This window comes from Silurus meridionalis, chromosome 19, assembly GCF_014805685.1.
Source record: "Silurus meridionalis isolate SWU-2019-XX chromosome 19, ASM1480568v1, whole genome shotgun sequence".
Taxonomy (NCBI): Eukaryota; Metazoa; Chordata; class Actinopteri; order Siluriformes; family Siluridae; genus Silurus; species Silurus meridionalis.
This window is the reverse complement of record NC_060902.1, coordinates 12944003-12971819: the sequence shown is the minus strand read 5'-3', so window position 1 is coordinate 12971819 and position 27817 is coordinate 12944003. Positions and strand designations below refer to the sequence as shown.

Genomic DNA, 27817 nt, shown 5'->3' with positions numbered 1-27817 from the left:
CAATTATTTTTAGCACCTAGATAACAGTGAGACAGGGGTTTGGTGATATGTACTGTACAATATATTTTATATTTAGAAGAAAAAAATATATATAGCGGAAATATAGCAGAAAAGTTTATTTACACTAGTGGTTTATTGAACAGCTGCAGCTTTATTGGGTTTTAGCTTTTTGATTATAGTACGTCTCAGGACTTCTATCACAGGCAGTAAAGATAAATGCTGATGAATGAAGATTTGATGAATAGTGCTAACACTAAATACTATTTAAAATTCAATACCCTGTATAACTAATATGTCTTGCTTTATTATGTAGCAACTTTATTATTTTTTTGGATTAATGCATCTTTGAATATTGTTAACATTACAGTTACAATTACAGTCCTTGCCTCAAGGGTTTTTTTTCTCTTTAAGGTAATAAGCCTGAAGCTTGTCATTATTGAGAATCTTTACAGCTTTTATTTTGGCTTTAGGGATACATTGAAAAATGCACAAAAACACAACATTTTCATGTTTATTATTTTTATTGTACATGTTCGAAACACTGCCGACAATTCATGAAAAAGGATCACTTCATAACAGTCTGCGTCTTATCCTTTCACTGTGTACCTTTCACACAAACTGAACTATAGCATTGTATTTTGCCGGGTTTCCTCGGATTATTGTGGGCTCTCTGGTAATGAGCAGACAGACGCGGCTGTTAAAATTCCTCTTAGAATGAGAACCAGAGAGCATCCTATCCCACCATCAGACCTCATATCGATCCCGAGCTCCTATATTTTAAGAAAGTGCCAAGTAAAATATGACGAAAATGAGAATAGCAAACTGCATAAAATCAATCCTGTTACTGGCAGAAGACTGACTCCTTCCTTTGAAACTTGCAAACATAGGATGCAGCATCGCTTAATCAATACGAACACGTATGTTTTTTATTAACGAGTGAAGATACACCATCATGCCTGTCATGCAGATCTCCTTCTGATTCCAAAAGCAGATTTTTATTGAGCTGTTTTTTTTTTTTTTTACACTTTTAATGTCATAACACAAAGCTGCATATTCAATATTACCCATGTATTTACTTATATATTTTTATTCATTATTATTTCTAATTAAAGTAGATTAGTTTAGAGTCAACTTTATTGTCATTGTGCAAGGTACATGTACAGAGTCAATGAAATGTGTATCCTGCCATTGTTATAGATAGATAGATAGATAGATAGATAGATAGATAGATAGATAGATAGATAGATAGATAGATAGATAGATAGATAGATAGATAGATTGACTGATTAAACATTTATTCACACAAACTAGTTGAGGATCAGAGTTTAAATGTCTTAGATTAAAGGTCTAAAGTGTTAAAAAAAAAAAGAAAACCCTGCAAAATATTTATTGTCCTTTTTCAGTGTGTGTGTATATAAATACCACCAAAGGCACACAAATATGAATGTTTATAAAGACAAATCTTTAAGTTTCAATTTGTAATCATCATACACTTATACACACACACCCACACAAACCAAAATACTTACCTTCTAAACAAATCTAACATGTGATATCACAGTTTGGGACAGAGCCTGAACAGGGACTTGATAGGAAGCTTATAAACATGAGTTGTTGTGGCACAGTAAAAAAGTGTGATTAAAGGTTGCATTAACATAATTATAAGTTATAAAGAAAAGACAGGGCTTATTAGTTCTGTTGCTTGGTTCAGGCTTGAGTCTTGTCCTGTTAACACGTTATGTTAAATCCTGCAGTACGTGGGGGTAAAATAAAAGGTAAACCCCCTAAAAATGGCTGCATTTGTCATCCCTGGTAGCTCAGAGGTTTAATCCGTGAACCATGTTGAGTCTGCAGGCCAGGGTTCAAGTCCTGCTTCTGGTGTGGAATTTGCTTTTGGATTTGTATTTCTTTATCAGTAATGTATCTATTGGCGCATAGTTGTATAAAACAAAAGATAACCCCCCCCAAAAAAGCAGCCTACGTATCAGCCCAGATGGCACAGTTGGTTAAGATGGTGCGTGTGGCTTTGTGGGGAAAGCCGTGCCTCTAGACTTGGAGGTTGTTGGTTCGAAACCAACCTGCCCAGACGATGGGCAATGCTCAAAATGTATGAGCTAACTGGGGCGGTAAAAGGCATGTGATGGAAACGTGATGACAGATGGAGTGACTTGGGATGATAAAAGAAGGCTCAGAGATGTGGTGGTGAGGATAGCAGGCTCCTAACAACAGATAAAAAGTTGTAGTGGAGAGACTTTTAACTTAAATTTGTCAATATGCAAAACCAAGTCAAAACTCTCTCTTCATGATCCAGGGGAGGGGGTATCACCTCATGCTTGACCAGGACACTTTCAACCTTCCATCCAACTCAGTCAGTTTATAGTCACACCATTCGATACCATCCACCATCTCAGTGTGATTCAGGTCACACCCTTAGATACCTTCAGCCATTCACAACCATCCAAGCAACTCAGTGCATTTCAGGACACACCCTCTGATACCATCCATCACTCCGATCCTTCCACACAACTGGCTCTGCAGTGTTCCACACTCATATCCCAGAGACCTGCCTGGGGTTTGAACCAGCAACCTCTCAATCCAGAGGTAGACACTCATCCAACTGAGCTACTGGATCTCATGCTAACAGAGTGTTTTACAGCACTTTTCGCTTTGCTATGCGTTAACCTCTACCTAAGAAACAAAAGCTAAAACTTAGATTTGAACCAAGGAAGTGCTACACCAGAGACTGTGACACTAACCATTATACTACGAGAGGACGGAAGCAACTTTTGCTTATTGGAGTTTTGGCCTAAACATGAAATACACTATAGTGTTAAGTAGCAAAAGCAATGGTAGTTTGGTCTTTCTGGGGAGCTTTGATCCTAATGGTTTAGTGCTCATCATGCCCGTATAGTTTCTCTCAGTAACAGAAAGCGCCACTATGAGATTGGACTTACATGTAAACTGACTAACTCTAGTATACACTGTGTACCTGTGTACTTTCTGAGAATGGATTGAAATGGCTCCTTCATTCACACGTTCAACACAACTTTATTTAATTGGCAGATTCTTCATGACATAACCATGATAAATGAGGTAAAAAGTCACTTTTTAAAATGACAAAAGCATTAATATTACCTGAACCAGGATTTTAACCATAATTAGCCTCCCCAGAAAGACCCTATGAGTCATCAGAGCTGAGAGGCTTGAATGTTTTTAGGGGATTTATCTGCCTACTGCTTGATTCAGCATGAGGTTCAAATTAAAACACAACAACAGAACACTCCATACACACTTAACTATCCAGGTTGAACAGGTTTAAGTCAAATTTGATGATGATCAGACAAGTTTTGAAGAGGATTATCAAAAATGGTGGACAAATGGAAACATTTTGAGGTTGTCATTTCAACTTTTGACCAGTAGGTGAGGCTGGCATGAACTTTGTTAGATAGCCTCAAGGTAGTGATATCTACCACATCATCTTTAAGAGTAAATCTCACTTCATGTGCTTTGACCAAAATTGGTCAGATTTACTGAAGGTAGTATGGAGACAGATGATCTGCTTTGTCGACCCCTAATGGAAGCAGCCAAAAGAAGAAAAAGAATCTGACAACAAAGCCCCCAAAAGGAACAACTTCAAGCTTGTCCAGTGACACATAATCTGGTATGTATCTTCAGGACAACGACCTGAGGCTATGCAACAAAGTTCATGCCAGCCTCACCTACTGGTCAAAAGTTAGAATAACGTGCTCAAAATGTTTGTTTAACTGACATCATTGACATTCCTCCTCTTAATGTTGTCCAAACTTCACCAAATCTTGCTTACATCACATTGACTCTATTCTGCTCATATGTACATGAACATGTGCAACATGAGTGAAATTACAAATAACTCTTGAATCCCTTTGCTTGCTGTAATGACTCTGCTTTTCTGTGAGCTGCTGAAGGGTCCCACAGTTTAAATGTTTTGCCCCTGAACAAAAGTTGCTTGCTGCATTATTTTTCAGTATCATAGGTAAAAGATGTTTCCTAGTGTTGGAGTTAAACTTGGATATGTAAATGTTTGAAGTGTGTGGTAAAACCATTTTGGGTCTTGTTTGGGTTATCAGCCAGTAACAATTTTGAATTATTTTGTTGTAAGTTACCAAATAAAAGTGAATTCTTTAAGGGCCTAGGTATCTCATTGAGTAAAATGTGTCTCTTCAGGTTTGTGAGTTCTGTGGTTCGAGCTCAAACTCATTAACCTTATCCTTTACATGATCTTGAGTCACAAAGAAGAGACAGGACTAATTTGTTGTGTTGCTTGGATCAGGCTTGAGTCTTATCCGGTAAACACTTTGTGTTAAATCCTGCAGCATGTGGGGTAAAACAAAATATAACCCCCCTAAAAAAAAAGCTAATGCATTTGTCATTGCTGATGGCTCAGTAGTTTAATCCCTGAACCTGCTTGAGTCTGCAGACCAGGGTTCAAGTCCTGCTTCTGGTAGTGTATTTGCTTTTGTACAGTTGTGTTTCTTTAACAGTGAAGTCGCTGTTGGCTCATAGAAGAATAAAACAAAAGATAAACTCCATATACCAGCCCAGATGGCTCAGGGGGTTAAGGCATGCTCTTTCCTGTGAGTGTCAGTCAGGGTTTGAGCCCTCCTTTGGGTGGTGATTTTGTTTCTACAAATTTGCATTTCTTGATCAGTAAAGTTGTATAAAGCAAAAGATAAACCCCTCAAAAACAACGTACGTATCAGCCCAGTTGGCACTGTTGGTTAAGATGGTGCGTGTGGCTTTGTGGGGAAAGCCGTGCTTCTGGACTTGGAGGTTGCTGGTTTGAATCCAACTCCCCCGCATGATGGACAATGCTCAAAATGTATGAGCTTACTGGGGTGGTAAAAGGCATGTGATGGAAATGTGGTGACAGATGCAGTGACTTCGGTATGATGAATGAAGGCTCAGAGATGTGGGGGTGAGGAAAGTAGGCTCATACCCACTTACCAAAGGAAAATAAGTTATGGTTAGGAGGCTTTTAACTGAAATTTGTCTATATGCAAAAATAAGTTAAAAACTCTCTCTTCATGATCCAGGGCAAGAGGTAATCACATCATGCCCAATGTTCTTTCTACACAACCAACCTGAACCTCCCACACAACTCATTCTGTTTTTGGCCATATTCTTCCATCTTGGTATGTTTCACGTCACGCCCTTTGATAACTTCAGCCATTCGCAACCTTTCAGGCACCTCAGTGCATTTCAGGACACACCCTCCAATACCATCCATTACTCAGAACCTTCCACACCACTGGCTCTGCAGTGTTCTGCACTCATATCCCAGAGACCTGCCTGGAGTTTGAACCAGCAACCTCTCAATCCAGAGGTAGACGCTCATCCAACTGAGCTACAGGAGCGCATGCTAAGAGAGTGTTTTACACTTTTCACTTTACTATGTGCTAACTTGTAACCAACAAACAAGAGCTAAAACTTAGATTTGAACCAGGGAAGTGCTACACCAGTAACTGTGACACTAACCATTACACTACGAGAAGACAGGAGCAGCACTTGCTTATTGGACTTTTGGCCTAAACATGAAATACACTCTCGTGTTAGGTTGCAGAGGCAATAGTAGTTTTCTTTCCTCAGAGTTTTGATCCTAATGGTTTAGTGCTCATCATGCCCGTATAGTTTCTCTCAGTAACAGGATGCACAACTATAAGATTTGACTCATATGGTCCCACAGTTTGAATGTTGTGAACAAAAGTTGCTTGCTGCTTTATTTTTCAGTATGATAGCTAGAGATGTTTCCTAGTGTTGGAGTTAAACCTGGATATGTAAATGTTTTAAGTGTGTGGTGATACCATTTTGAGTCTTGTTTGGGTTATCAGCCAGTAAAATGCTAGAACTTGTTGTTGTAAGTTACCTAAAAAAGTGAATTATTTAAGGGGCCTAGGTGTCTCATTGAGTTAAATGTGTGTTTCCAGGTGTGGGAATTCTGTGGTTCGAGCTCAGACTCATTAACCTTATCTTTTACGTGATCTTGAGTCTTGTCCTGTAAACACAAACTGCAGCACGTGGGGTAAAACAAGAGATAAACCCCCTAAAAATTGAATGCATTTGTCAGCCCTAATAGCTCAGTGGTTTAATATCTGAACATCCTTGTGTCTGCAGGCCACAGTTCTAGTCCTGCTTTTGGTGATGAATTTGCTTTTGTATAGTTGTGTTTCTTTAACAGCAATGTCTCTGTTGGCTTGTAGAACAATAAAACAAAAGAGAAACTTTAGAATTTCCAGTCACGTTTTAGGATGTACATTTTAAAAGTTATGACCATCCAAAATCTTTCCAATTTAGGCCCAAATGTTAGTAGATGTGTCACTAGAGCATTGACAGCACCTTTAGGCTGCGTCAACGTTTGCTAGTTTGCCAAATTGAAAAAGAAAATTCATCAGATGGTTCTATGGACTGCTATTGACACCCCAGCCAGAAGAAAGAATAGAAGAACAATGCTGCTTACACACTTTTGCTTGCCCCCTTATACTTTAGAAATAAAACCCTATTTTCAGAATAAAATATGCAGGCCAATAATCTGACATAATACGTCAATACGACATAATACATAATTCGTCATGGATCATCTACTTTGCCTCTCATGTCTTATCATCTTTCAGATAGTTGCAGTGCTTTTCCATTTGATAGCTGCCCTCCTGCATAGGGAAACAGTGAAAAAGTAAGTGCTCATGACAGGCTTGCCAACACACCTGCTGTTTTGATGATACTCGCCTGGAGAGTCTGGGCACCCCTTTGGTCGGCCTTAAGCCGTTAACTGCGTGGGTAGGGATAAAAAAAATGAAAAACACCTCGATAAGAATGCTGCTTCTTCCCCCACTCAGTATGTTCAGCTCTCAGGTCTTATTTAGCTGCCTGTTTACCCATAATGCTTTGGTTACATAAGGAAAGATATGAATTCCATCACTCACCAGCTTCAGAGTGTCCTTGCAGCTTTGAAATAGACATGAATGACAGCATTTTGTCTCTAATATACAATGAATGATTATTTGATCAACTGTTTCAGATCTGTAATTTTGTTTGGAAAAAAATTGCTTACACAAGAAAAGAAATATTTCTTCAGGATTACTACATCCCAGTAGAGTGAGGCTGTAAAAGAAAGAGAGGAAGAAAAAAGGACCATAAACTACAAAGTCCCATTGCTGCAGATTTAAAGTCCAGCTTAGAAAGAGTAATAGCTCTGTATGTAATTACTCTTGGGGGTCATGTTTTTTCTTTGCCCTAAATCAGGCTCTTCTTTTTCTTTTGTTAACGTTTCCTTACCCTAAATACTCCTGTGATGAATTAGCAAGTCTCAAATGCTTCAATCCATCTCTCTAGGTTAGAAGTAGATATGGAAATGCATGAAAATTTCACCCTTCGATAAATGCAAGTAAGAAAATAAATCACACCACCTTATCAGACCTTACCTTATGTTAAATGTTATTTAATGATGATGTGTATATATGTATAGTATTATAATATATGTCCGGTATAAAATCATCCACATTGAACTGTAACAGGACCGCCTGTACACCTGCGCATTTAAGCAGTTATCTAAACAGCCAATCATGTGGCAGCTGGTTAGTACATAGAACCATCCTGGGTATTTTACACAGAATTTCAAACACACACACACACACACACACACACACACACACACACACACACACCACATCTCCAGGGTTTACATAAAATGGTGCAAAAAACAAAGAACATTCAGGCTGAGGCACCGCACCTTTCCCAAGAAATCCCAGATTTATTAACCCGTAATATTGAATTATTGAAATCTAATCCATAGCAAGTGGAAAGCAAAAAAAGGCAAAGCAAAGAAACGTGGCAGAAATGTGTGTTTTGAAATACAAAACCACACCAAAAAAATTATATTTCATGTCATATGTATGTAATTAAAATATGCAAAAGTCATACTCAAAATACCTTTTACAGCTTCAAAGCTCCACATGTTCTAATAAGTATTAATACTTTAATAAGTATCACATTAAGAACCCTGTATCTATAGCATACGCGTGTACTATTTCAGATTTCCTTGCATATCTGTATATCACTGTGCTGTTAGCTAAAAAATTTATTTTAGATTATATAAAAATTATTTCTTCCATGAGATCACAGGGCATGTCGCTTAGTAATATGACGCAGATGTTTGTTTTTCGATGGTCCGAGTTGGAACACAGTTTAGAGAAGAACATTTTCGTTATAATGAACGGGAAAAAAATCCGAGCTTGCCCCTAAGAAAATCAGTGCTGGTTTCAGCAGTCATCTCAAAGCCAGATGGATAGTGTCCCTTTCCCACATCTTCAAAGAGCCATCATGTGCCTAATAGACATCACTAAAATAACACAACTCGTTGCCAAATCTCCTCTAATAACAGCTAGAACAGACGCTCGACTTGATTGTCGCCTTCAAAATCCAATTCTAATGATTAGGCTTGGTAAATGGATAATTGCATTCTGATAAAACATAGCCTCACTCTACAGGCACAAGAGATGTGGGAGAAAAAAGTGTCCCCTTTGTTAACAAAAAAAAAAAAAAAAAAGCATTAAAAATACATGAAAGGAGAAAGATGAAAAAACACATGTCTAGCTGAGGAAACGAAGCAGCTTACCACGAAAAATTATGAATTATTTTGCATGAAAAGTAAAACAGTCTGTTTTATTCATTGTATGTCATTGCACGTGATGCAACTTATAAACAGGGTATATAGTGTCTTGCCGGAAGTACAAACATGAGTACAAAGAGCGTCGACGAAGAAGCAGTTTGAGACGTACAAAGGCAGTAATGGAGGTGCTTCTTTCCCTTTTTTCTGCTCTTCTGACAACTCAGTGAAAGCAGAATCTCTGAGTAACTTAATTCCCTGATAGCTCATTAATCTCCCAGTTCAAATTCCTCTAAAGTTGCTCTGTGCCTCTTCGTCTCCTTTATAAATCACTTTTCAAAGTCTCTGTCTCTCAATGCACTAATTAGGGAGGGAAAGTTGGTTTCTTACCAGTTCGTTCAAAACAAGACTGCTCTTTGCTTACTCATTTAAGGCGTCGATACACTTAATTTAGTTACGTGGCCTAACACAAACAGTCTCTAGTGAATCGTTCAGCAAAGAAAAATTCATTGCTTGTGGTGTCTCAATCACGTTTTACAGCCTGACCTTTCCAAAGAGCATTGACAAAGAGGCAGTTTTTCACAGCTCACTTTATGTGGGATCGTGACCGTCTGTGAATATATCCTGTGATTTTTACAGCCATTACCGAGGCTTCTCGATATACACGCCAACTAATCCAATCATGTCGGCGCATCATGAACGCGCATCAATGCAAATCATTTGGCAACCAGCCATGAAATTAGGTGCGTGCAGATAGGTGTCTTCCTGAGCTCCGGGAGCCAGCGGCATGCTGCAATAATCAACCTGGCAAAAGCAGAGCACAGCCATTTCAGTGCTTTTGCAAATATATCTGTCCAGAGTAATAGGAGTAGCATGGAAGAGATGCTGCATTGCTGTAGTTACTCCGGCCCAGTCACTTTTCTTTTTCACACCCTGGAAAATTGTTGGATGGTTTACAGCATGCACTGAAAGTCCAAGCACTCACCTCTTAACTCACAGCGATACAGCACCTAACAACGTATATTCAGAGAATTCTCGGAATCACAGCTTCGGGTTTATGTGTGAAACCTCGCTAACCTGCGTGGGTTATGTCCTACTGTTGTTATTCACAAATAAAGGTTAGAAATAGCTACAGGTTCTTTTGTGATTAATTAACGAAATGATAAGGTAAGATCACAACATTCTACACTGATCGAGTGTAACCATAGTGATGGTTTATCATTATGGGCTGCATGAGTTGAGTTTTACGCAGTCTGACTAAAACAGACATGCTGCAATTATCGATTCTGCATTGTTTTTTTATTTTTATGTATTTTTGTATTTTTTTTGCATGAGCAAGGAGGAAACTAATTGAGTGCCACTGCCTGATGGTTTGATATAATCACATTTGAAACAGAAATTTAATTATGAAAAGTTTATTAGGAATCAACTTCATAATATCGGTCCTTTAGTGTCAATTAAAAGTTTATTTTGGTTTGGACATCGGAGGGAACAACTTTTTCATCCGAGGTATTGTTCATCCCAAGGACAAATTATTTATGCATACATTTATGAATTAAAAATGAGCAGATGTTTACTTAACCAGCTCATACTTTAACTCATTGGTTTGACCCGACAGTGAGCACGGCCATTATGTACTATTAGGTTCTCCTGACAATATACATTTGTCAACACAACTGACAATATTAAAATTAATAAAATAACAGCTGGATCAGCTGCTATTTTTATAATTCAGTGAGGAAGGCTTTATTGTCAATTTCAATGTTCTTTTCATGCATAATTCATAAAAAAAAAGCTCTTTTGTAACACTTTGGTATAACATTATGTCTTCCGTCCTCATTATCTATCCTGAAGGCAAGCGCTTGCATGTTGTAATGGTCTATTAATAAAAATTCTGAGCTCCACACAGGTCGTTAGCATAATTTAAATGGAGAGCCCAGAGAATCAATTTAAGCACATGTGTAACCTGTGTGAATAGTGATGCAACCTTTGGACATAAGTCTCTGAGTCTGGATCTGGCCCTATATATCAACTAATCACTATCTGAAATCTGCAGGAACATTGTACATTGCCTCATTACATCCACATTTCCAGGCAGCTCACAAACTGCCTATATCATCATCTGCTCTTCAATCACTTAAATGCGTATCTTTCATTGCCAGCATTCTGCTATATATGCAGTCTGTGGGGACTGCCCACCTTGGTGAGTTTGATAAAGTTGCTTACGGTTTGCGCCTTTTGTGCTTCTGTGATTGGAGCCAAGCCTGCTGTGCTGCTGTATTAACAACAGCAAGCTTGTCTTGTCAGATACCAAATGCCCATTTCTGGCCCCAGAGCCCAGCGAACATCTGAAACTCGCGAAAAAGAAAAACCCAGCACTCGGGTGCCTCAGCCTTCAGCGATATATAACACAGCCATGACAGGAGACAGGACAGGCGAAGTGTGCTAGAGAAAACATGCTTGTGGGTTTATAGAAAGCGTATGAATTGTTAACCGAGGCGGGTAACCTTTAAGCTATTTGAGTCATGCTACACCTGACAGTATTCATCTACCTGAGACTCGGCACACCAAAATCCAGAACTAGGCAACAAGATTTCCATAAATCTAATTATAATTGCAAATGTATATTCAATGAGCTGAGGGGTTTGGTATTTTGTGATTTCTCTAATCTAGGCAATATTTCAGTTACAATTGGTATTTATAGGGTTAGAAGACACATACTGTACATATATGACACCTGACATAAATATACATATTATAATTAATGTTTTTGACACTTTCTCGGCTATTTAGGTGTGACAACATGCTAACACTCTGACAGTGACTATCTTCTGGAAGTTTGGAAATGAACCTCGTTTGGCAGGTTACGAAGAATACCTGGCTGCAGAATTAGTTGCCATGACGTTCTAATCTGAGTCTGGTGTCATGCAGCCACATAACATCGCCTCTATTGCATTGCTATGTTTTTCTTAAATTCGGTGAGGAAATGATGGACAGACAGCTTTTCGTATTCTCTACTGCTCACATAATTGCTTATTCCGAGTTTAATTAGAACTTCAATGTTCCATGTCCTTGTGCAGTCTGAGATATAATAACATTAAAGAACCATTAATAGCAGAAACGTCACATGAAGAATGATTTGTAGTAGTGTTCGTTCTGGAGATTATTAGATTGTAATATAAGACAAAGAGCACAATAATTAGATGATATAAATATATAGCTCAGCTCCAACACCAAAAAAAATAACTGCCTGGAGAATATGGAGACTCGTTATCTTTCAGTTATTTAATATGATGTAAAATTTGTAGATATGTCCATGCCCATGGTTTTAATTAAACAATCACATGCAAAATGGACTGTGTGGATCATCTGCTTCCCTTTCCTTAATCTTGGGAAATTGGCATACCAATGAAGGTGATGTTAATCCACAAGATTGGCCAGGAAGCCAAAACCTGGTTCCCTGATTTTTTATTTTTTTATTTTGCATGAGCATTACAAAATCACATGAATTAAAGCCAGATTTAAATCCACTGGGAAATCTGTGTGACATTTCTGTTCTAATGATGTAGCCTTACTCTGTTTAACTACTACATATATCATGAGAGGGCAGGTCTATAAATTAGAATAATGAAAAAAAATATCCATTACTGATTAAAGAGAATTTGGGGTTTGGCAAGACAATGAATTTTGGGTTTAGGTTTCTTAAAACAATTATATGGTTCAAAAGATTTTTTGTGTTTACCTTTCTTTCCGATCCAATTGGATTTGAGACGAGTGGCAGGCCGTCAATGAAGTTACTGCCTTCTAAAGAGTTCTGCAGAGGTCAGGGTTACAATCATGATCGGGACCTGGGAGACTGTCCATTTCACCTATTTCTGGCAGTCAATATGGAGCGGTGGCTGGTTTCTATTTTGTCAGGATGTGATGGCAACTGGTGGCCAGCTGTGGTAGAGGGAGCTTGACCTTTTTTTGAGGCAATCATTTGAGAGTCACTTATCGATCTTCTCGGCCGCTGTATTCGTCCTTTGGGACCACTGCCTTGAAGGACACAAAATACCATTGGCAGTCCATCAGCGGTATTGTCACACCGATGCAACCCTATTGGAAAGTGAAAGAGCCGTTTCAATGGTCAAAACACAGCAGGCAGATCCGATTGTAAGCTAAGACTGTTGTGTCTTTCACAGGAAAATACTGTTTTCTTCAAAGAGCAATACTCTTCAGAATAATATCAGTAATACACAGAAATCACATGTTTACCTCTGTAGAGTGTCTGTGTTCATTTACAGTGCGTTTTCTATTCTAACATGCCAATAAAATATATGTCTGTAGGACCGTAGGAACCCATGTAGTAATAAGATTAGTGGGCATATAGTAATCCATGCAGTATTACAATAAACAGCTGTATTTGGACATTTGCTGCAAAACTGATGGTTGTTTGATTTCAAAATAACATGTAAAATGTAGTGGTGAAGCATCTTGTCAAAGTCAAAGTGATTTGAAAACAACTCCCTTGTGCCACTTTGTGTATGTAGTTACTTAGTGACACTGCTTATATGCTAACCATATATTCATGGGAGTGGGTCAGACCAATATATTGCTTTTAGAGGGGTGGATTGTAAATTGTAATATTGTAATATCCTCAAATCCTCCTACTTTACTGAAACTGTTTGCATACAGGATTTTATATACAGCTATGTATATGCATCTCTACTTGAGAATATCCTTGATTTCACTTTCAGTATTGGATTTTTCACTGACACAGACCATTATAGCCTACGAGTATGTGTATATATATCACATTAGGCTTGACCTTTACCTGATGTGTCTCTTTTAATTCTGGCTTGCAACGTTTCATTTTTTTCATATTCTTTTATGTATGTGTATGGAGAGAGAGAGAGAGATTGGGTTTGGGTTTGGGTTTGGGATTAAGCAGGTGTCATTGCATTCACGATGATTTAGCATGATTGTTTCCTATGAGTGTTTGAAGAAGCGGTCTGATAATCGCCCTTGATCTCCTGATAACCAAACTTGGGAAATGAAAACAAATATTTTAGTGTTTAACTTATTTTTTTGTTTAAACAACACTTAAAATTCTGAGACACATTTGAAAATCTTTGAACATGTTGAAACAGCTCGGTAAGGTGTTAGCAACTTTTAGTAATTCCCTCATATTAAAACAAAGTCTCTGCCAAAACAGATTCGGGTTGGAGTTTCGACATGGTTCCACAGAGCCTGCATCTGCCTTTATTTCCGCCGGAGGCTCCCGGTGGGAAACTTAGCCATCTGGAGGAAACAATTCTAATGAAATTGTTATGCAACTTGTGCAAGGATGGGCAAGATTTGTTGACTTTGGAGGACAGTGTGTGCAAACCGCTGGGCATCCAAGTGTTATGCTATAAACTCCACTGCATGGTTTGTGGCTTTTATAGTCAGCTACCTTGCTGCCTCCAGTCACTCAGTATCCTCTCTCCGACTAGTCTGAGCGCCGATGGAGGACCGAGGCGCCACACAATGCTTTCACGAGTCTCACAAATGTACAACAGGCAGTAAAATAACATTTTAGATAGCTTATCATTTTACTGTGGTACTAAAGAGAAACCAGAAGCCATGTTGCACCTGATTTGTCCTTCAGATATTAGTCAGGGAATGCGGCAGGCTTCGCGTGCATCTGGAACTTGGTTTTACGCCTCACTACTGGACACCTAGCGCAATCATGCTGTAGCATCTGTTTAATTTTCACTTTGTAAGAGTTAACACTCTGCCTTGTTTGCAGGGGGATCCCGGGAAAGAAGTGTGGCACCATCATCCTGTCGGCAGAAGAGCTGGGAAATTGCAGGGTACGTATAAGGGTGTGTTTTAATTTACAAAGATGGTCAAATGTATGGTTCAGAAAGATATACATCTATACACTGTATAGAGAATGCACTTGAATATGATACATGGGTATTAACTGGAACTGAATTCCAGATCCATGAATGGATTCCAGATCTAATGAACATGCAAGCAGCCTACATTATGGATTATAGACACTGTGGGAAATAACTATAAAAACTGACCTCACTTCTCACCCATTTTCCTTTTATTTTGTCACCATCAAAGCTGTCACCAAAGCTACATGTTCAAATGCAAAACTCAATACCCTCTTCTAAATGCATACTTTTACACCATACACTTTCACACTTCTGACAGTAAATATATGCCGTCGGTAGCCCGTTTATTATGTACGCCTCCTTTATAGCTGTACATTTGGCTTTACAGCTACCACAAAAGTGCACTTTTTCAGTATTTTTAAACTGGCAATGTTGGTGCTGAGTTAAGAAACAGTTCACCAACTAAAAATATCCAGCCAACAGTTGTGTTAGAGACAGAAACAGACACTAATTCGGAGAACACACGGCACCTCAAAAGAGATTAGATATAGTCTGTAACTGTATACATGGTAGACTCTTTAGAAATGCAGTTAAGGCTCTTTTCATTGCAAAATAAATGACATTTTTTTCAAATCATTATTATTAGCATTTTTTTTATTGGTAAATAGAACACACATTTTCCTTCGAGAAATAAATACTTCGAATGCTTTTCGTTCAACAGAACAATCTATATCAAGCTTCTAATTCTAATTATTGATTAGTCATGAAAAAAACGAATCATCTTATATTTGCTTTATTGTAGTCTGTGCTATATAGAACCATTGTAAGATATATTGCAACGATTGGAAAAGGGAAAAGGAGATTATGGAGATAGATCATATCCACGCATCAGAAATACTTGTGCAGCACAGTGACCTAGTTTCCTACGCAGAAAAGAAACTAGAAATGCCCACATTTTTGGGTCACTTGTGTGGTTTATGAGCTGTATTTGGGCTGGAAATTGTGCTAAAGCCTGGAAACTGTACTGACAAGGGATAGTAGGACATTAGCTATATTGAACTGAAAGGTTAAATGGTTAAAATGAGCTGCCAGACCCAACCGCCTGATACAGAGTTACTCTAAAAACCTCATTAAACGGATGTGTACAGTGTAAGTCAAGTGTGACATCCTTATGACTTCATTTAGTTTGATTCTATGCCATTATTAAGGTCGTCCTGTCTCACCAAAAATCTATGGAAAATCAATACATGATATAAATATAATTGGCTAATTCCTTTTCATTTGTTGTTTTGCATCCTATTTTGCCCTTCAATCACTTTCATCGCTATCACTATTTTACATGCTGCAAAGACCTTTCACATAAGTTTTGATCTTCAGTTGTTCAGATAAAAGCTTTCATGGATCTCCATTGATGGAGATAGAATTTTAGTTTTTTCCACCAAAAGTCTGTGAATCACAGAAATCGATATGATCTGTAGTTCTGTAAGTCGGTTCGCATACTTAATTTTGACTCACCAAGTAAATAATAATAATAATAATAATAATAATAATAAAAAAAGAACAATCTAAATCTTGGCAAATTTTCGGTTAATTCGATCACTCCTGAGGACGATCGCAATCAAAATTAAAATCGCAAATTTATTTACAAAGGTTAGTGGCACACTTTAGGCGTCCCTCTCGCTTTGAGGAGCTTTCTGATACGAGACCGGCACCGGAGATCATTCCGCTGAAACACCTTCATTACAATATCAAAGGTTTTTTTTATTGCTTGCCTGGTCTGTAGATCAATAAAAGAGCTCATTTGCAGTTTTTTATTCTTTGCACTGCACGTCTTTTACACACAAAAGCGTTCAGTCCATCTTAGGAGCAAGGAGCTATCAAACAAATCGTGTCGACTGGTTATACAGCTTCTCCTGATCCTTTGCCGTGGTACGCAGAATATTCATCCCACAGCTTGATCCACATGAAAGACACTGGTGTAAATGGGTTTGAAAATGTTATGTAAGGAACTAAGCATGACAATGGCTTAACAGGAAAATAATTAGTGATGGTGTGTTGCGGACTTGATCTTATCACTCCAAAGTGGATTATTTTCTAGCACATCCTAAAGTGTTTCATTCCTGACAGGATGCGATTTGAATGTTCTAGTTGAATTTAATGTTGAACAAGATACAAACAACTCACCAGTCTTCGATTATGTGGCACGTGCATCGTACAGATCGCTCTAAATGAATTGTTACTATGGAAACATAGAAAGTGTCCAATAATATAAACCTGTGATTTTAATTATAGCACTATTGTTAAAAATCAATCAAATGCTGACCAATCAGATTGAAAAATCTGACATTAAAACAAAACTAACACTATGTTTTCTAAATGTAATGAGCGCTGCAGTAGAGCTAAGATGTTCATTGGGAGTGACGAGGATGGACAAGATTAGAAACGAGTTTATTAGAAGGACAGCGCATGTAGGATGTTTTCAGGACAAAGTGAAGCCTGACTGAGATGGTTTGGACATGTGCAGCGGAGGGACATGGGGTATATCAGTAGGAAAATGCTGAGGATGGAGCCACTAGAAAGGAGGAAAAGAGGAAGACCAAGGAGGTGGTTTATGGATGTGGTGATGGAAGACATGCAGGTAGTTGGTTTGAAAGAGGCAGATGTAGAGGAGAGGGGGGGTATGGAGACGAATGATCCACTGTGGCGAGCCCTAACGGGAGCAGCGTAAAAGAAGATTTGAGAATATTTGAGATGTTCATGATAAAGTGGGCTAGGTAAATACACGTGGACATGCATTACGTGTGGGAGACCGTGAGCACATTTTTTGCATGAGAATGAGTTTGTGTAGATCTGAACAATCCTTTCGAAGGCTCAGAGGGGTATAGACTTTGCTGTTAGGAAGGATCAAAGCAGCTCCATGGATGATTATCAGCCTTGGTTACGGGTGAAATGCTGCATGAATGTGTGTAAATGCAAAATTTGATTTGTCTAGTCCTCAAGACAACTTCATTTGAGTGTGGGGGATTTTTTTGTGCCTATATTTGGGCTAGGGTAGATGGTATCAGCTGGAACTCTATCCAAATTGTTTTTTTCTATGAACGTTTATAAATTAGTTTTCAAATGTCTTTTGCTGCACTGTTGAATATTTGTGCTTGTAACACAGCAGAAGTATTCACAGGGGGTAAAAACATAATCCCTGAATAAAGCAGATTTTTTTACTTGGTTTGGTAAAATGAAACTTTAGTCAATTATGTGGAAGTAAAACAGATATAATATTTACTGCAATTACAGGACTTGTTTTTATCCTTCTTACACAATTTGCACAAATGAGTTAGGATTAGGCTAAGAGGCAGGAATCTTTTCTTTCAAGTAAGATGGAGTGAAACATGATGGGGCATGATTTTATAGGCAAATAATCAGTGATGGGGTGGTGTGGAACATCTTATCAATTTATTGTAGCGATATGAGACCATATAAATATTATGGTCTAGTGTCCACAGACTTTTGTCCATATAGTGTATAAATCTGTGATTTTGCCTGGAAAGATTGTCAGAGCTTCGGTTATAGAAAATTGTATATATATATATATATATATATATATATATATATATATATATATATATATATATGATTAAAAATGTATGTTATAGAAAAGACTCATTATCTTTAGAGGGTTTGCAGTTAGAGTTATTACTCAATTCAAAGCCATTCAAATCTACCCACTGCGTAACAGTAAGCCTTTTCGTTTCTCTGTGTTATTACTGAAGTCTGGATTGCTAGTGGTTTTTAAAAGCACAGAGCTTAAACAAATGCAGCAGCTTGGCCGCTAACCACATAAGACTCTTAAACTGGGCTTTTGAAGCCTCCGGGAGTGAGAATTAATCACTTTCTTGCTGAGGATCCTATTTTGTGGGCGATATGTACAGTTCGGAGAAATGCATGATTATCTGAGCTCACCACCCACCATGCTGAGGCTTACGGGACTTGCATGCTGACAAAAGGCCACACTGATAACACCGATCGTATTGATTTTTCTTTTCACGGCTGAAGGGATGTCTAGATTCCAGCCATATAGCCTCCATTTGTAGCTTGCACGTGGAAGGCTCAGAACAGGCTTAACTGTAACAGCTGATAACATCTTGTGTTGCCTATTTCCAGAGAGAGACCTGGTCCCAAATAAGAAGGAAAGTTCATGCTAGCTGCTAATCAATCAAACACAAGGCTATCATTCCATCACCTCTGTCATGCTGAATGGTGAAGTGGTATGTCATGTGGTATATAAGATGAGATCAAGGTTTTAAAAGTAACATTTCTCATAAAGGATATCCAACCCATATATCAGACAGAAACTGGCCCTTGGGGATACTTTACCTGCCCTTATTGAAATTCCACTGCACATCCAGCCTTTTACCAAGCCTGTGGGCTGTTTTACGGGCCTATGTGCTATGCTATTAACATTGATATTCAGAAGAATGGATCGCACGGCAATGCTGATGAAGCGGATCTGATTCTTGCAGCAAAAGACCACGCCATTTTTCACTAACGGCGTTACATGGCATTTTCCCTGATCACGGTGCATCGAAGTGGGTCGGATCACCCTACATTTTCCTATTAGAGGCAGAGATGGGATGTCAGATTTTTGTTGCTTTTTTCTGCATGCAAAATGATAAGAAATAGAAATCTCATAGCATTTTCTAATTTGGCCTAAATGATCATTAAATTGCATTAGCTAATGTAAAAACATTAAGTTAGCCATGTAATGATAACAGTAACCACATCAACAATCGTTTTTGGAAATCATGCCTATAGTTATGTATTTCTTCCAGTAAGATTAGAGAATTATATGAAGTATCATGCCCTGTCTAGTTATAAATAGTTGAATAGATTTGACCAGTAATCATAAATTGTCCAGCACATTGATCAGCCCAAGAACTGAATAAAATTGTGAAATCTGTTGATTAATTTGATTAATTCAGGTAATTGATCAGCCATTTAGCTCTACATGTAAGAGACATAACACATCCCTATTCGTGAAGGCCTGACTGAGAAGCTTCTTCTGTGATCAGTGTGAACCCTTTGAGAAGCTGCAGTATAAGTTAGGTAGGCGTATTTTCTCTGAGGGCCAAGTGCACTATAGTGTTATAGCTGTAATTTTTATTTTAATTTTTTTATATATTGGTTGGGTTGCATCTTAATGTGGGCTGTGGAAGTTTTTGGGACTGATTGTATGACGGGAGTTTTAAAAGGCTGGACAAAATCTCATTTGGTGGTGTTTGGCCATGTGCTGATCCTTGTTTGCCTCTACTATTGACAGTGAACCTCCCCCTAGAGTGGGACACTTTTTTCTTTGTCTATAGAACTGGTGATGTGGAGGTGGTTGAGGTGAAGGTGCAAATCTTCATGACTGCTTTTGACCAATTCTGATTACAGGGTGGAGGTGTAATAGTCTAAATAGCTGGTTTTACTAAAGAAAGAGGTGAGAGATTGTGGGACTGATGTATGCCAACGCATCTTCGATGAAAACATTTTATTATGATTTCTAACTGTACTGAGATTCCCCTACTAAATTTATATTATTTAAATACTGCTAATAATATTTATAATAGTAAATAATAATGCAGATGTGCCTAAATGCACATTTCTTTGTAAATGTATTATTCAGAAAGCTGTTTGAGACTAGTGGTGTGCCTCATGCTGAAAAGTCAAGTGAGTGAGAGAATATGTAGACAAAGTGGTTAGATACAGAAAGAAGCTCATAGGCATTAGTAAATGTTTAGATATGGATTTCATGGACTCAACAAAGTGGTGAAACCTACTGGACAAAGAAAGGCCAGTCATGTTAAGCATTCCAATCTATACCTTTTTCATAATGCATAGGCAGACATCAGTCCCACAGACTCTCACCTCTTTTTAGTGAAACTCTCTATTTTGACTATTACACCTCCACCCTGTAGTAGTAGGAGCTGAATAGTAGGGCTTCTATTTAGGCCACACCTATTTAGGCCACACCCACTTCAGGTTTAAATGCAAATGCAAATTCAAATACGAATATTTGGAGGATTTAACAGAAACAGAAACGTGTCCAAACGGCGGCTGTGCGTCATTCCTTTTTACAACCTTGTCATCGTGAAACCCTGTCCAACAAAGCTTGTCTGTGTGTGATGATAAAAATACACACAGTCTGCACCATTAAAAACTACAAACATGTCATTTGCAGTCTGCAAGTCACCCAGTTAACAACAACACCCTGTTAACTAACTGTAGCCCAGATAACAGACCTGTTATTCTAAGGATGTTTGATTAGATGTGCCAGTTCCTGTCCCACTAATCTCCAGTGCTCTAAGTGGATGCAGTGTGCACAACATGTTCTCCTCTTAAGTGCTACTGTATAATTTGAGTAGCACTCAAAAAAAAAAAAAAAACACTCCTGCTGTGAAGCTTTGAGGAAACATTTTTACTTAATTGTTTTGTAGAGATAAACCTAGAAATGATACAAAATTGGTTTAGACAAAAGTAGCAGAAACTAGTATTTTTCATTTACTAGATTACTGAATGTAAAAATCTGGTGTCACTCTGGCTTTCACCCAAGACCGCTTAGTTGTGATAACCTTAAAATGCCAATTTATGGGCACTGGGGTAGTCATAATAAAGATGCTAAATCTTACAGGATTCAGGGATGGGCAGTATTTCTGATACATGTATCTTAAAGACGTATTTCAAATATAAAATAGGATTTTGTCATTTTTGTAGTTTTAAAATACTGTAAAATACTTTGTAAGAAAGAAGTCTACATGATGACATCATAAAAATGCGGCCTCGATTGGTGCCTACTCAGTAGTTTGCCCAACCTTTGAGATTAGTACAGAAAATGTATTCCTGTGGAAGAAAGCGGTGAAGGTAAGAGACCTGCAGGCTGCCAGCTTTCAAATAGGTGTCCAATGATTGATAAATAAATAATTAATTGACGAAAGTTTGTACCTTGATTGAAGCAGCTGTTTGGCAGGATCATGATTTTGCACACTATTGCGTGAATGACTGACTGACACATAATATATTATTATATTTATAATTAACAATCAAATGATTAATTGGAAACTAGTTGCTATGAATGCAGGTGCCATCAGTTGTCTTCTTGTGAACAACTTGTTTAAGTCAGTATTGCTGATGGAAAGGAGCCCTTCGTTACCAAATATCAAGAAATTAGGAAAACTATAAGTTATTCGCAAGCTGGTAAACATTAGAGTGTTGGTTACTTTAAAACTAACCTTCATCTCAGAGATCACAGGGAATGTATGTGAATATTTGGTCCGTTAACTGGTTGCCTATATCAGATTTATTGCGTGACTCAGCCAAATAAAAGCTGTTGCTATCAAACATTGTTTACTTAATCAACTTAATCAGTCAGTGTAGTGGTAAAGGAACAGATCAAATAGGCCAAATGGAAGGTTTAAGAAGAAATTTCATGCTTCCTTGTCATTTTTTACTAGTTTTAAATGACAAAAATACAGTAGTTTATTTAGATTTTTTATTTTGAACACTCATAGTACAGTGAAATGACCTTGAGTCTCATTGCGCAGATAAATCACTTTTCGTCTCTACACAATTCTTAGCTAATTTTTCTAGCACTGTTTTAAAACCTTTATCTATAATTCTTTCTAAACTTGTGCCAGCTTTAAACAACAACCAAAAAAACTGTAATGCTTCAGTCAAAGGCTGCTTACACTAGGCCTTCATTACAGATTCATGAGTGCAGCATAAATCTTTTATAAAGCGACACAAGAGAACTTAAGTTTCTAAGCAAAGAACAAGAAAACGCCCAAGGTGACTTTATAGAGGTTGTATCGAATTTTGACTTTTTTCATTGTGTACTGTACTGTATATAATCCCAGCCATTAGGGTTGCACAAGCCTTAGTGCCAGTCCCAAGCCCGGATACAACAGGAAGGGTTGCATTAGGAAGGGCATCCAGCATAAAAACATGTGCCAAATCAAAACATGCGAATGGTCCGCTGTGGCAACCCCTAATGGGAGAAGCCGAAAGAAAGTTAGTTACTGTACTGTATATAACTGAAATGACAATATAACCCTTTCTTTTTTTTTTATGCAATTATCATTAATTTGGATTGCTAATATATTTTTGTAATTGAATGACACTTGTTATACAGCGACCACATCTGGCCTTTATATGTTGAATAAATCCTTTTTATTTAGCAGTGATGGGGTATTTATTGAAGCCGTAATTCAGTAGGTCTGAGGAGAGAGATGTGGCTTTCACATTGTATAAAAGAAAAGAGAGAATAGCTGTTGGTTATCACTATCATTGTTCAAAAAGAATACGTTTTTGTTCAGAAGAAAGTCTGCAGTCCAATACAATAGATTATATATGTTAAGCTGGTCAGATATAGCCCAAGGCATACAGCCGAAGCACTGCTCCATGTCAGTAAACCTGTGCGTTTGCTTAGTTTCTATAACATGTTAGTCCAGAAGACAGATCATTTTTAAGATTTGCTGTCAAGGGTGCTCCATTCTATTCTTTGGTCTCTCTCTCTCTCTCTCTCTCTCTCTATCTCTCTCTGTAGCACTACAGGTGATTTTTGGATACATTCAAGTATCTTTGCCTTAGCTTGATGTCCAGGACCATTTCTAGCCTCCTTGCGCACTAGAACAGCATTCGGTCTCATGGTAAACCCAGGAAAGAACATCCTGACACGGAAACAGGACACCCCATTAATTCACTTAATTCGCCTGTCAATGTGCAACAAACATTATTATGTTTGCCAGTTGAACTGAGCCAGGCTTCTGTTGGGTATGCTGTAGGACTGACGATGGCAGATGCTATTATAATTACCTGAGGCTCGCTGGAGTTCCTTTTAAAAGTGGGTCATTAGTCTACAAAATGCCACAAACAGAAACAGGTCCTTGTGGGACAAAAGAGATCTCCATAGTCTTTAAAACTCCAATCGGGCTTATACCTGACATCGTTCAACCTGTCTCTGACCTGACCAGACCCAACCCGTCCCATCTATACTGGTACTATTACATTTTAAGACTAACTCCAAACTGAATTTGCTGTATTTCAGGATTGCAAACAACAGTCACTAAACAAACACAATTGCCATTGAAATCGAAGACTTTGAATAAAGGATAATAAAGACTATAAAGGATGCAATGACAGTGCCATCCACTTCTTCTTTAATCATTTATTTTTTGCACCCCAACTATTTAGCTTTTAGCCACATTCACTCATGAGGTGTGTGTGCTGTCCAGGTTATATGTTGGAGAAGCAGCACATATGTGAGAACACGTCACAGTAAATGCATTAATCTAACCTGTAACCCAACACCATCAAGTGGCCTCAACCCCTTGCACAGTCTTTCCTAGGGTAGACATGGATGAGCAATACTCCTCCACCACAGGTTCAGTAGACAGACACTTTTTCATGCAAACATCTTCAGGTGGCCTGATATAGGAATATTTATAATAACAATCAAATACCTTTTCAGATAAACATGCCTATTTTGGATACAAGGTCTAAAACAGTCTAGACATAATGACTATAGTGGGATATTTTCTGTCTAAACCACTAGATAAAAAATGACATACACCTAACAATAATCATCCATGATTGCTTTATGAAAGCAAATTTTGAATGCGTCATAGAGGCCTAATGTTGGTACCTTTTAATCAATAGGTTACCAAAAGTTTGTAATCTAGAGATCTTTCCATACCTTCTCATACTTTTGCCTTGAAACGACAAAACTGACTCTGGGTAGCATATTGCTCATAAAAAAACAAATAGTATTTAAAATAAATAATGTCCTTGATTTATAGACATTGAGCAGTAGAAAGCATTGAATTGGTGACCTGCAGCAGAACACAGCAAAAGGAACATACCGGGTAGGTCATTCAGCTCAGATGTTTTTGATTCTGTCTTTCCAGGAATACAAACATGCTAACAAGAAGCAAGAACACAAAACTCGGTGCTAGACAATTTGATTTCTCTGCTCCCATAAGCAATTTTCCAGTAATCAATTTGGCCCTTAAACAGGAAACAGTGTGATGGCTTTGCGCTGCGTTTGTCACTCTTGTGTTGACAGCCTACGCTAGTTTCTAAAGAATTGTTTTCCTCATGTCCTTGAGAATTCTGTATTGAGGGAAGAGAAACAGAGCATGAGTGAGCCAGTGAGGTAATGTTTTCTAGAAAATATCTCATGCATGGACCTGTTAGCAGAATCAGCCTCCATATTTTTGAATGCAAGTTACATTCAGAAACACGTTATGCTATCTGGCATGATTAGCTGTAACATGTTTATCTCAATGTATTCATTTCAAACGCAGTGACATTTTTATTTTTAAATCAGTGTAAAGCATGATTAATTTTGTAATCACTGCGTTGGAATGATTGCAAGCTCAACCCATGACACTACCACTAACATATGCTTTGACTCATGAGCAGATCCTTTCTTTAAATGTTCTATAAAGAAGTGTTTCAGGATTCAGAAGCTGTTTAAAGGGTTGTTGCTTAAAGTGGTTGTTTACCAGCATGAAGTATATTATTATTAGTTAGGTTAGGTTATTATTACAAAATTACTGTTTTTTTCCTCATGTTATCTTGTTGAGCATTTTCCGTGCCACAGTGAATACTGGCTTGCTCATTAGGGGCCTATATCTCCTGCAATGATGCTTTGGGGCAATGTCTATTGTTTAATATATTATTTGTCTTCATTTTGTTTTTTGTTTTTTTCAAATATGCAAATGTTTGCAGGTTGTAGTTTGTACTATTTAGATTTTAAATAATGATGGAAAAATAATTGTGTGGAAAAATGTCAAACTGAATAATGAATAATTTTTAATATTCGCTGAACCTCTCAAATACTATTTATATTTTAATCAGTACAAATGTATAGGCAAGGCGTGCTTTAGTGTGGAGTCTGTTTGCAGACTTTATACTCCTTCGCTGTGTGAACTGCCAGAGGAAACACCAGGTTCACTGTAATGAGGCTCACGTTCTCCTGGTGGGATTACACAAAGGGACTTTAGCTTCGCTTTTCTGCTGTGTTGCAGTCATTAAAATGCAGGGAACACAATGCAGCTTTCTAAGACACACAGACTATGCATATAAACATCTGCTCAGATGTGCTTTGTTTCTTTTTGGCAGGATAGTGCAACCATGCAGTTTTGTGCCAATAAGCTGGACAAGAAGGACTTCTTTGGAAAGTCGGATCCCTTTATGGTATTCTACAGAAGTAATGAAGATGGGACGTAAGTGTGCTCTTGTATTTGACAGCGTTCAACATGCACTATATCGACAAAAGTATTGGGATACCTGACATTTACAGCAATATGTGGTTCTTTGACAATCTGTTACCACAGATTTGGAGACAGACAATTGTATAGGATGTCTTTAGTTGCTGTAGCATTAGATTTTCTTTTTACTCGAGCCAAACCTGTGCACAGAGCCAGGTCAATGAAGATTTGGTTTACATGGGCTGGAGTGTAAGATCGTAATTGGCCTAATAAAGCGGTCGAACCTCAAGCCTATTGAACACTTTCGCTATTTGAACGCTGACTGCACCCCAGGCCTTTTATCCCTACATCAGTATCTGACAATCCAAAATCTAGTGGAAAATCTTCACAAAAGAGTGGAAGTTAATATAACTGCAAATAGGGATTAAATGTCAAATAGGATGTTAAAAAAACTTTAATTAATCTTACATTACAGTCAGATGCCCACAGACGTTTATCCATATAATGTAGTCCCTGTTTACATGCTCCATCCCATGATGTTCATAATGCATTATTGAATGCTTCATTTATTCAGCAAACCTTAATGCTGAAACTCCCAAAACATACAACGGCACTTCTAAACCTATTGCCAAGACCTGCTCTCATTCTGAGAAAGCACAATATTTTCTGTAGCATTTCACGTAATGGATGTCCTTTTTTTCCCCCGAAAGACCAGTCTGTACATTACCCACTCAAGTGCACGTCATGGCTCCATCATGGTCTACCTCGGGTCATCTTTGCAGAAAGATGAAAAAAAAAAACTCTTCGTTCCCGATATACAGAGATCCAAAATAGCACATGCTAATTTGTGTGCAGTGGGATAAATTGTGCTGTTAAAAAACAGCACAATTTGAAATAGGATATGAATAAATGAATAAAAATAAAGTTAAAATAAGAGTGCATTATGTTAATAAGGAACATTTATAATGAAAATCTTTTTAAAGACCGTTACTGAAGTATGGACTTAATTTTCAGGACTCTTTACTGTTGGCGTCAGATGTGCGAGTGAATAATCGAACGTGAAACTAATACTTCAATTGAAACATTAATAAATTATTTTCTTTTCCTAATTATTTTACTAAAATATAATTATACGCTTTCAACCTTTTAACTATTAAGAGTTTAACAAAAGAATCATTCTGCCACAAATTTACTACATGCTCTCTGGACATAATTAGTCGCTCTTGCAGTCATTGTTTTAAAGTGAATTTAAGTTTCCAGGTTCAAGCGAGTGATTTTATTGCGATGGCGATCGAAAACGGGGCTTAATACCGATCACATTCATAGAAAATTACACTGTGGCTTTTCGAGAATCTAATCCATACACAAATACTTTCCCACTTTACTCAACATAAGACACATCATTTTGACGAAAATCATTAACACTGATGAATAAACAGTATTATATGGAAATGTTATTCAATAACAGTCTAGAACTAGTTTTTGTCACTACAAAAAAGGTTAGAAAGGTGGTATTAGTCATTACATTTATCAAAAATATAGAAAATTGTTATCTTGGGTTAGGATTATAGAAAGTACAGTTACTATGTTTGATACTGACACGAACATTATTAGCGATAATAATAAATAAATAGAATGAACAACGTACTTGCATACAAATCCTTACCAGTAGACTGATGAAAAGAATCACTGCTGCATTCACATTTAATATAACAACCATATGTCATAATAAACACAAACTGTTTGAATTAGTACTAATGAGATCATTCAGGATGTATTAAGGTATTTAATTAATATATCAATAAGAGTTGCAGTGTTTGAGATGATAGTGGAGATACCCTAAGACAATGCTCATGGTCCAGCCTGGTTCTCTGTTTGACTTCAGCTGGACCGAAGCAGAGAATCCATTTTCATTCAAATATGTAATGCTGAAGGATAAGATTGTTTTGATTGCATGAGTGGAGAGTTATTTTCCAAAAGCAGGGCTGCACTGAGTTCGTAAAAAACGTGACAGCACTTTTCCCCTCAAGAGCCAACAAATTTTAAAGATAGTAATTTAAGGT

The 27817-nt window shown here is 37.7% G+C and overlaps 1 protein-coding gene across 2 annotated transcripts in view; it reads left to right on the top strand.

Moving 5' to 3' along the window:
• The window catches only part of cpne5b (copine Vb), a 117393-nt gene that overhangs the window by 55570 nt on the left and 34006 nt on the right, over positions 1–27817 (top strand). For both annotated transcript variants that reach the window (XM_046874560.1, XM_046874562.1), the window contains 2 exons: positions 14412–14475; positions 25666–25769. In XM_046874560.1, the coding sequence (XP_046730516.1) occupies positions 14412–14475; positions 25666–25769 (168 nt within the window). The remainder of the gene's footprint in view (positions 1–14411; positions 14476–25665; positions 25770–27817) is intronic.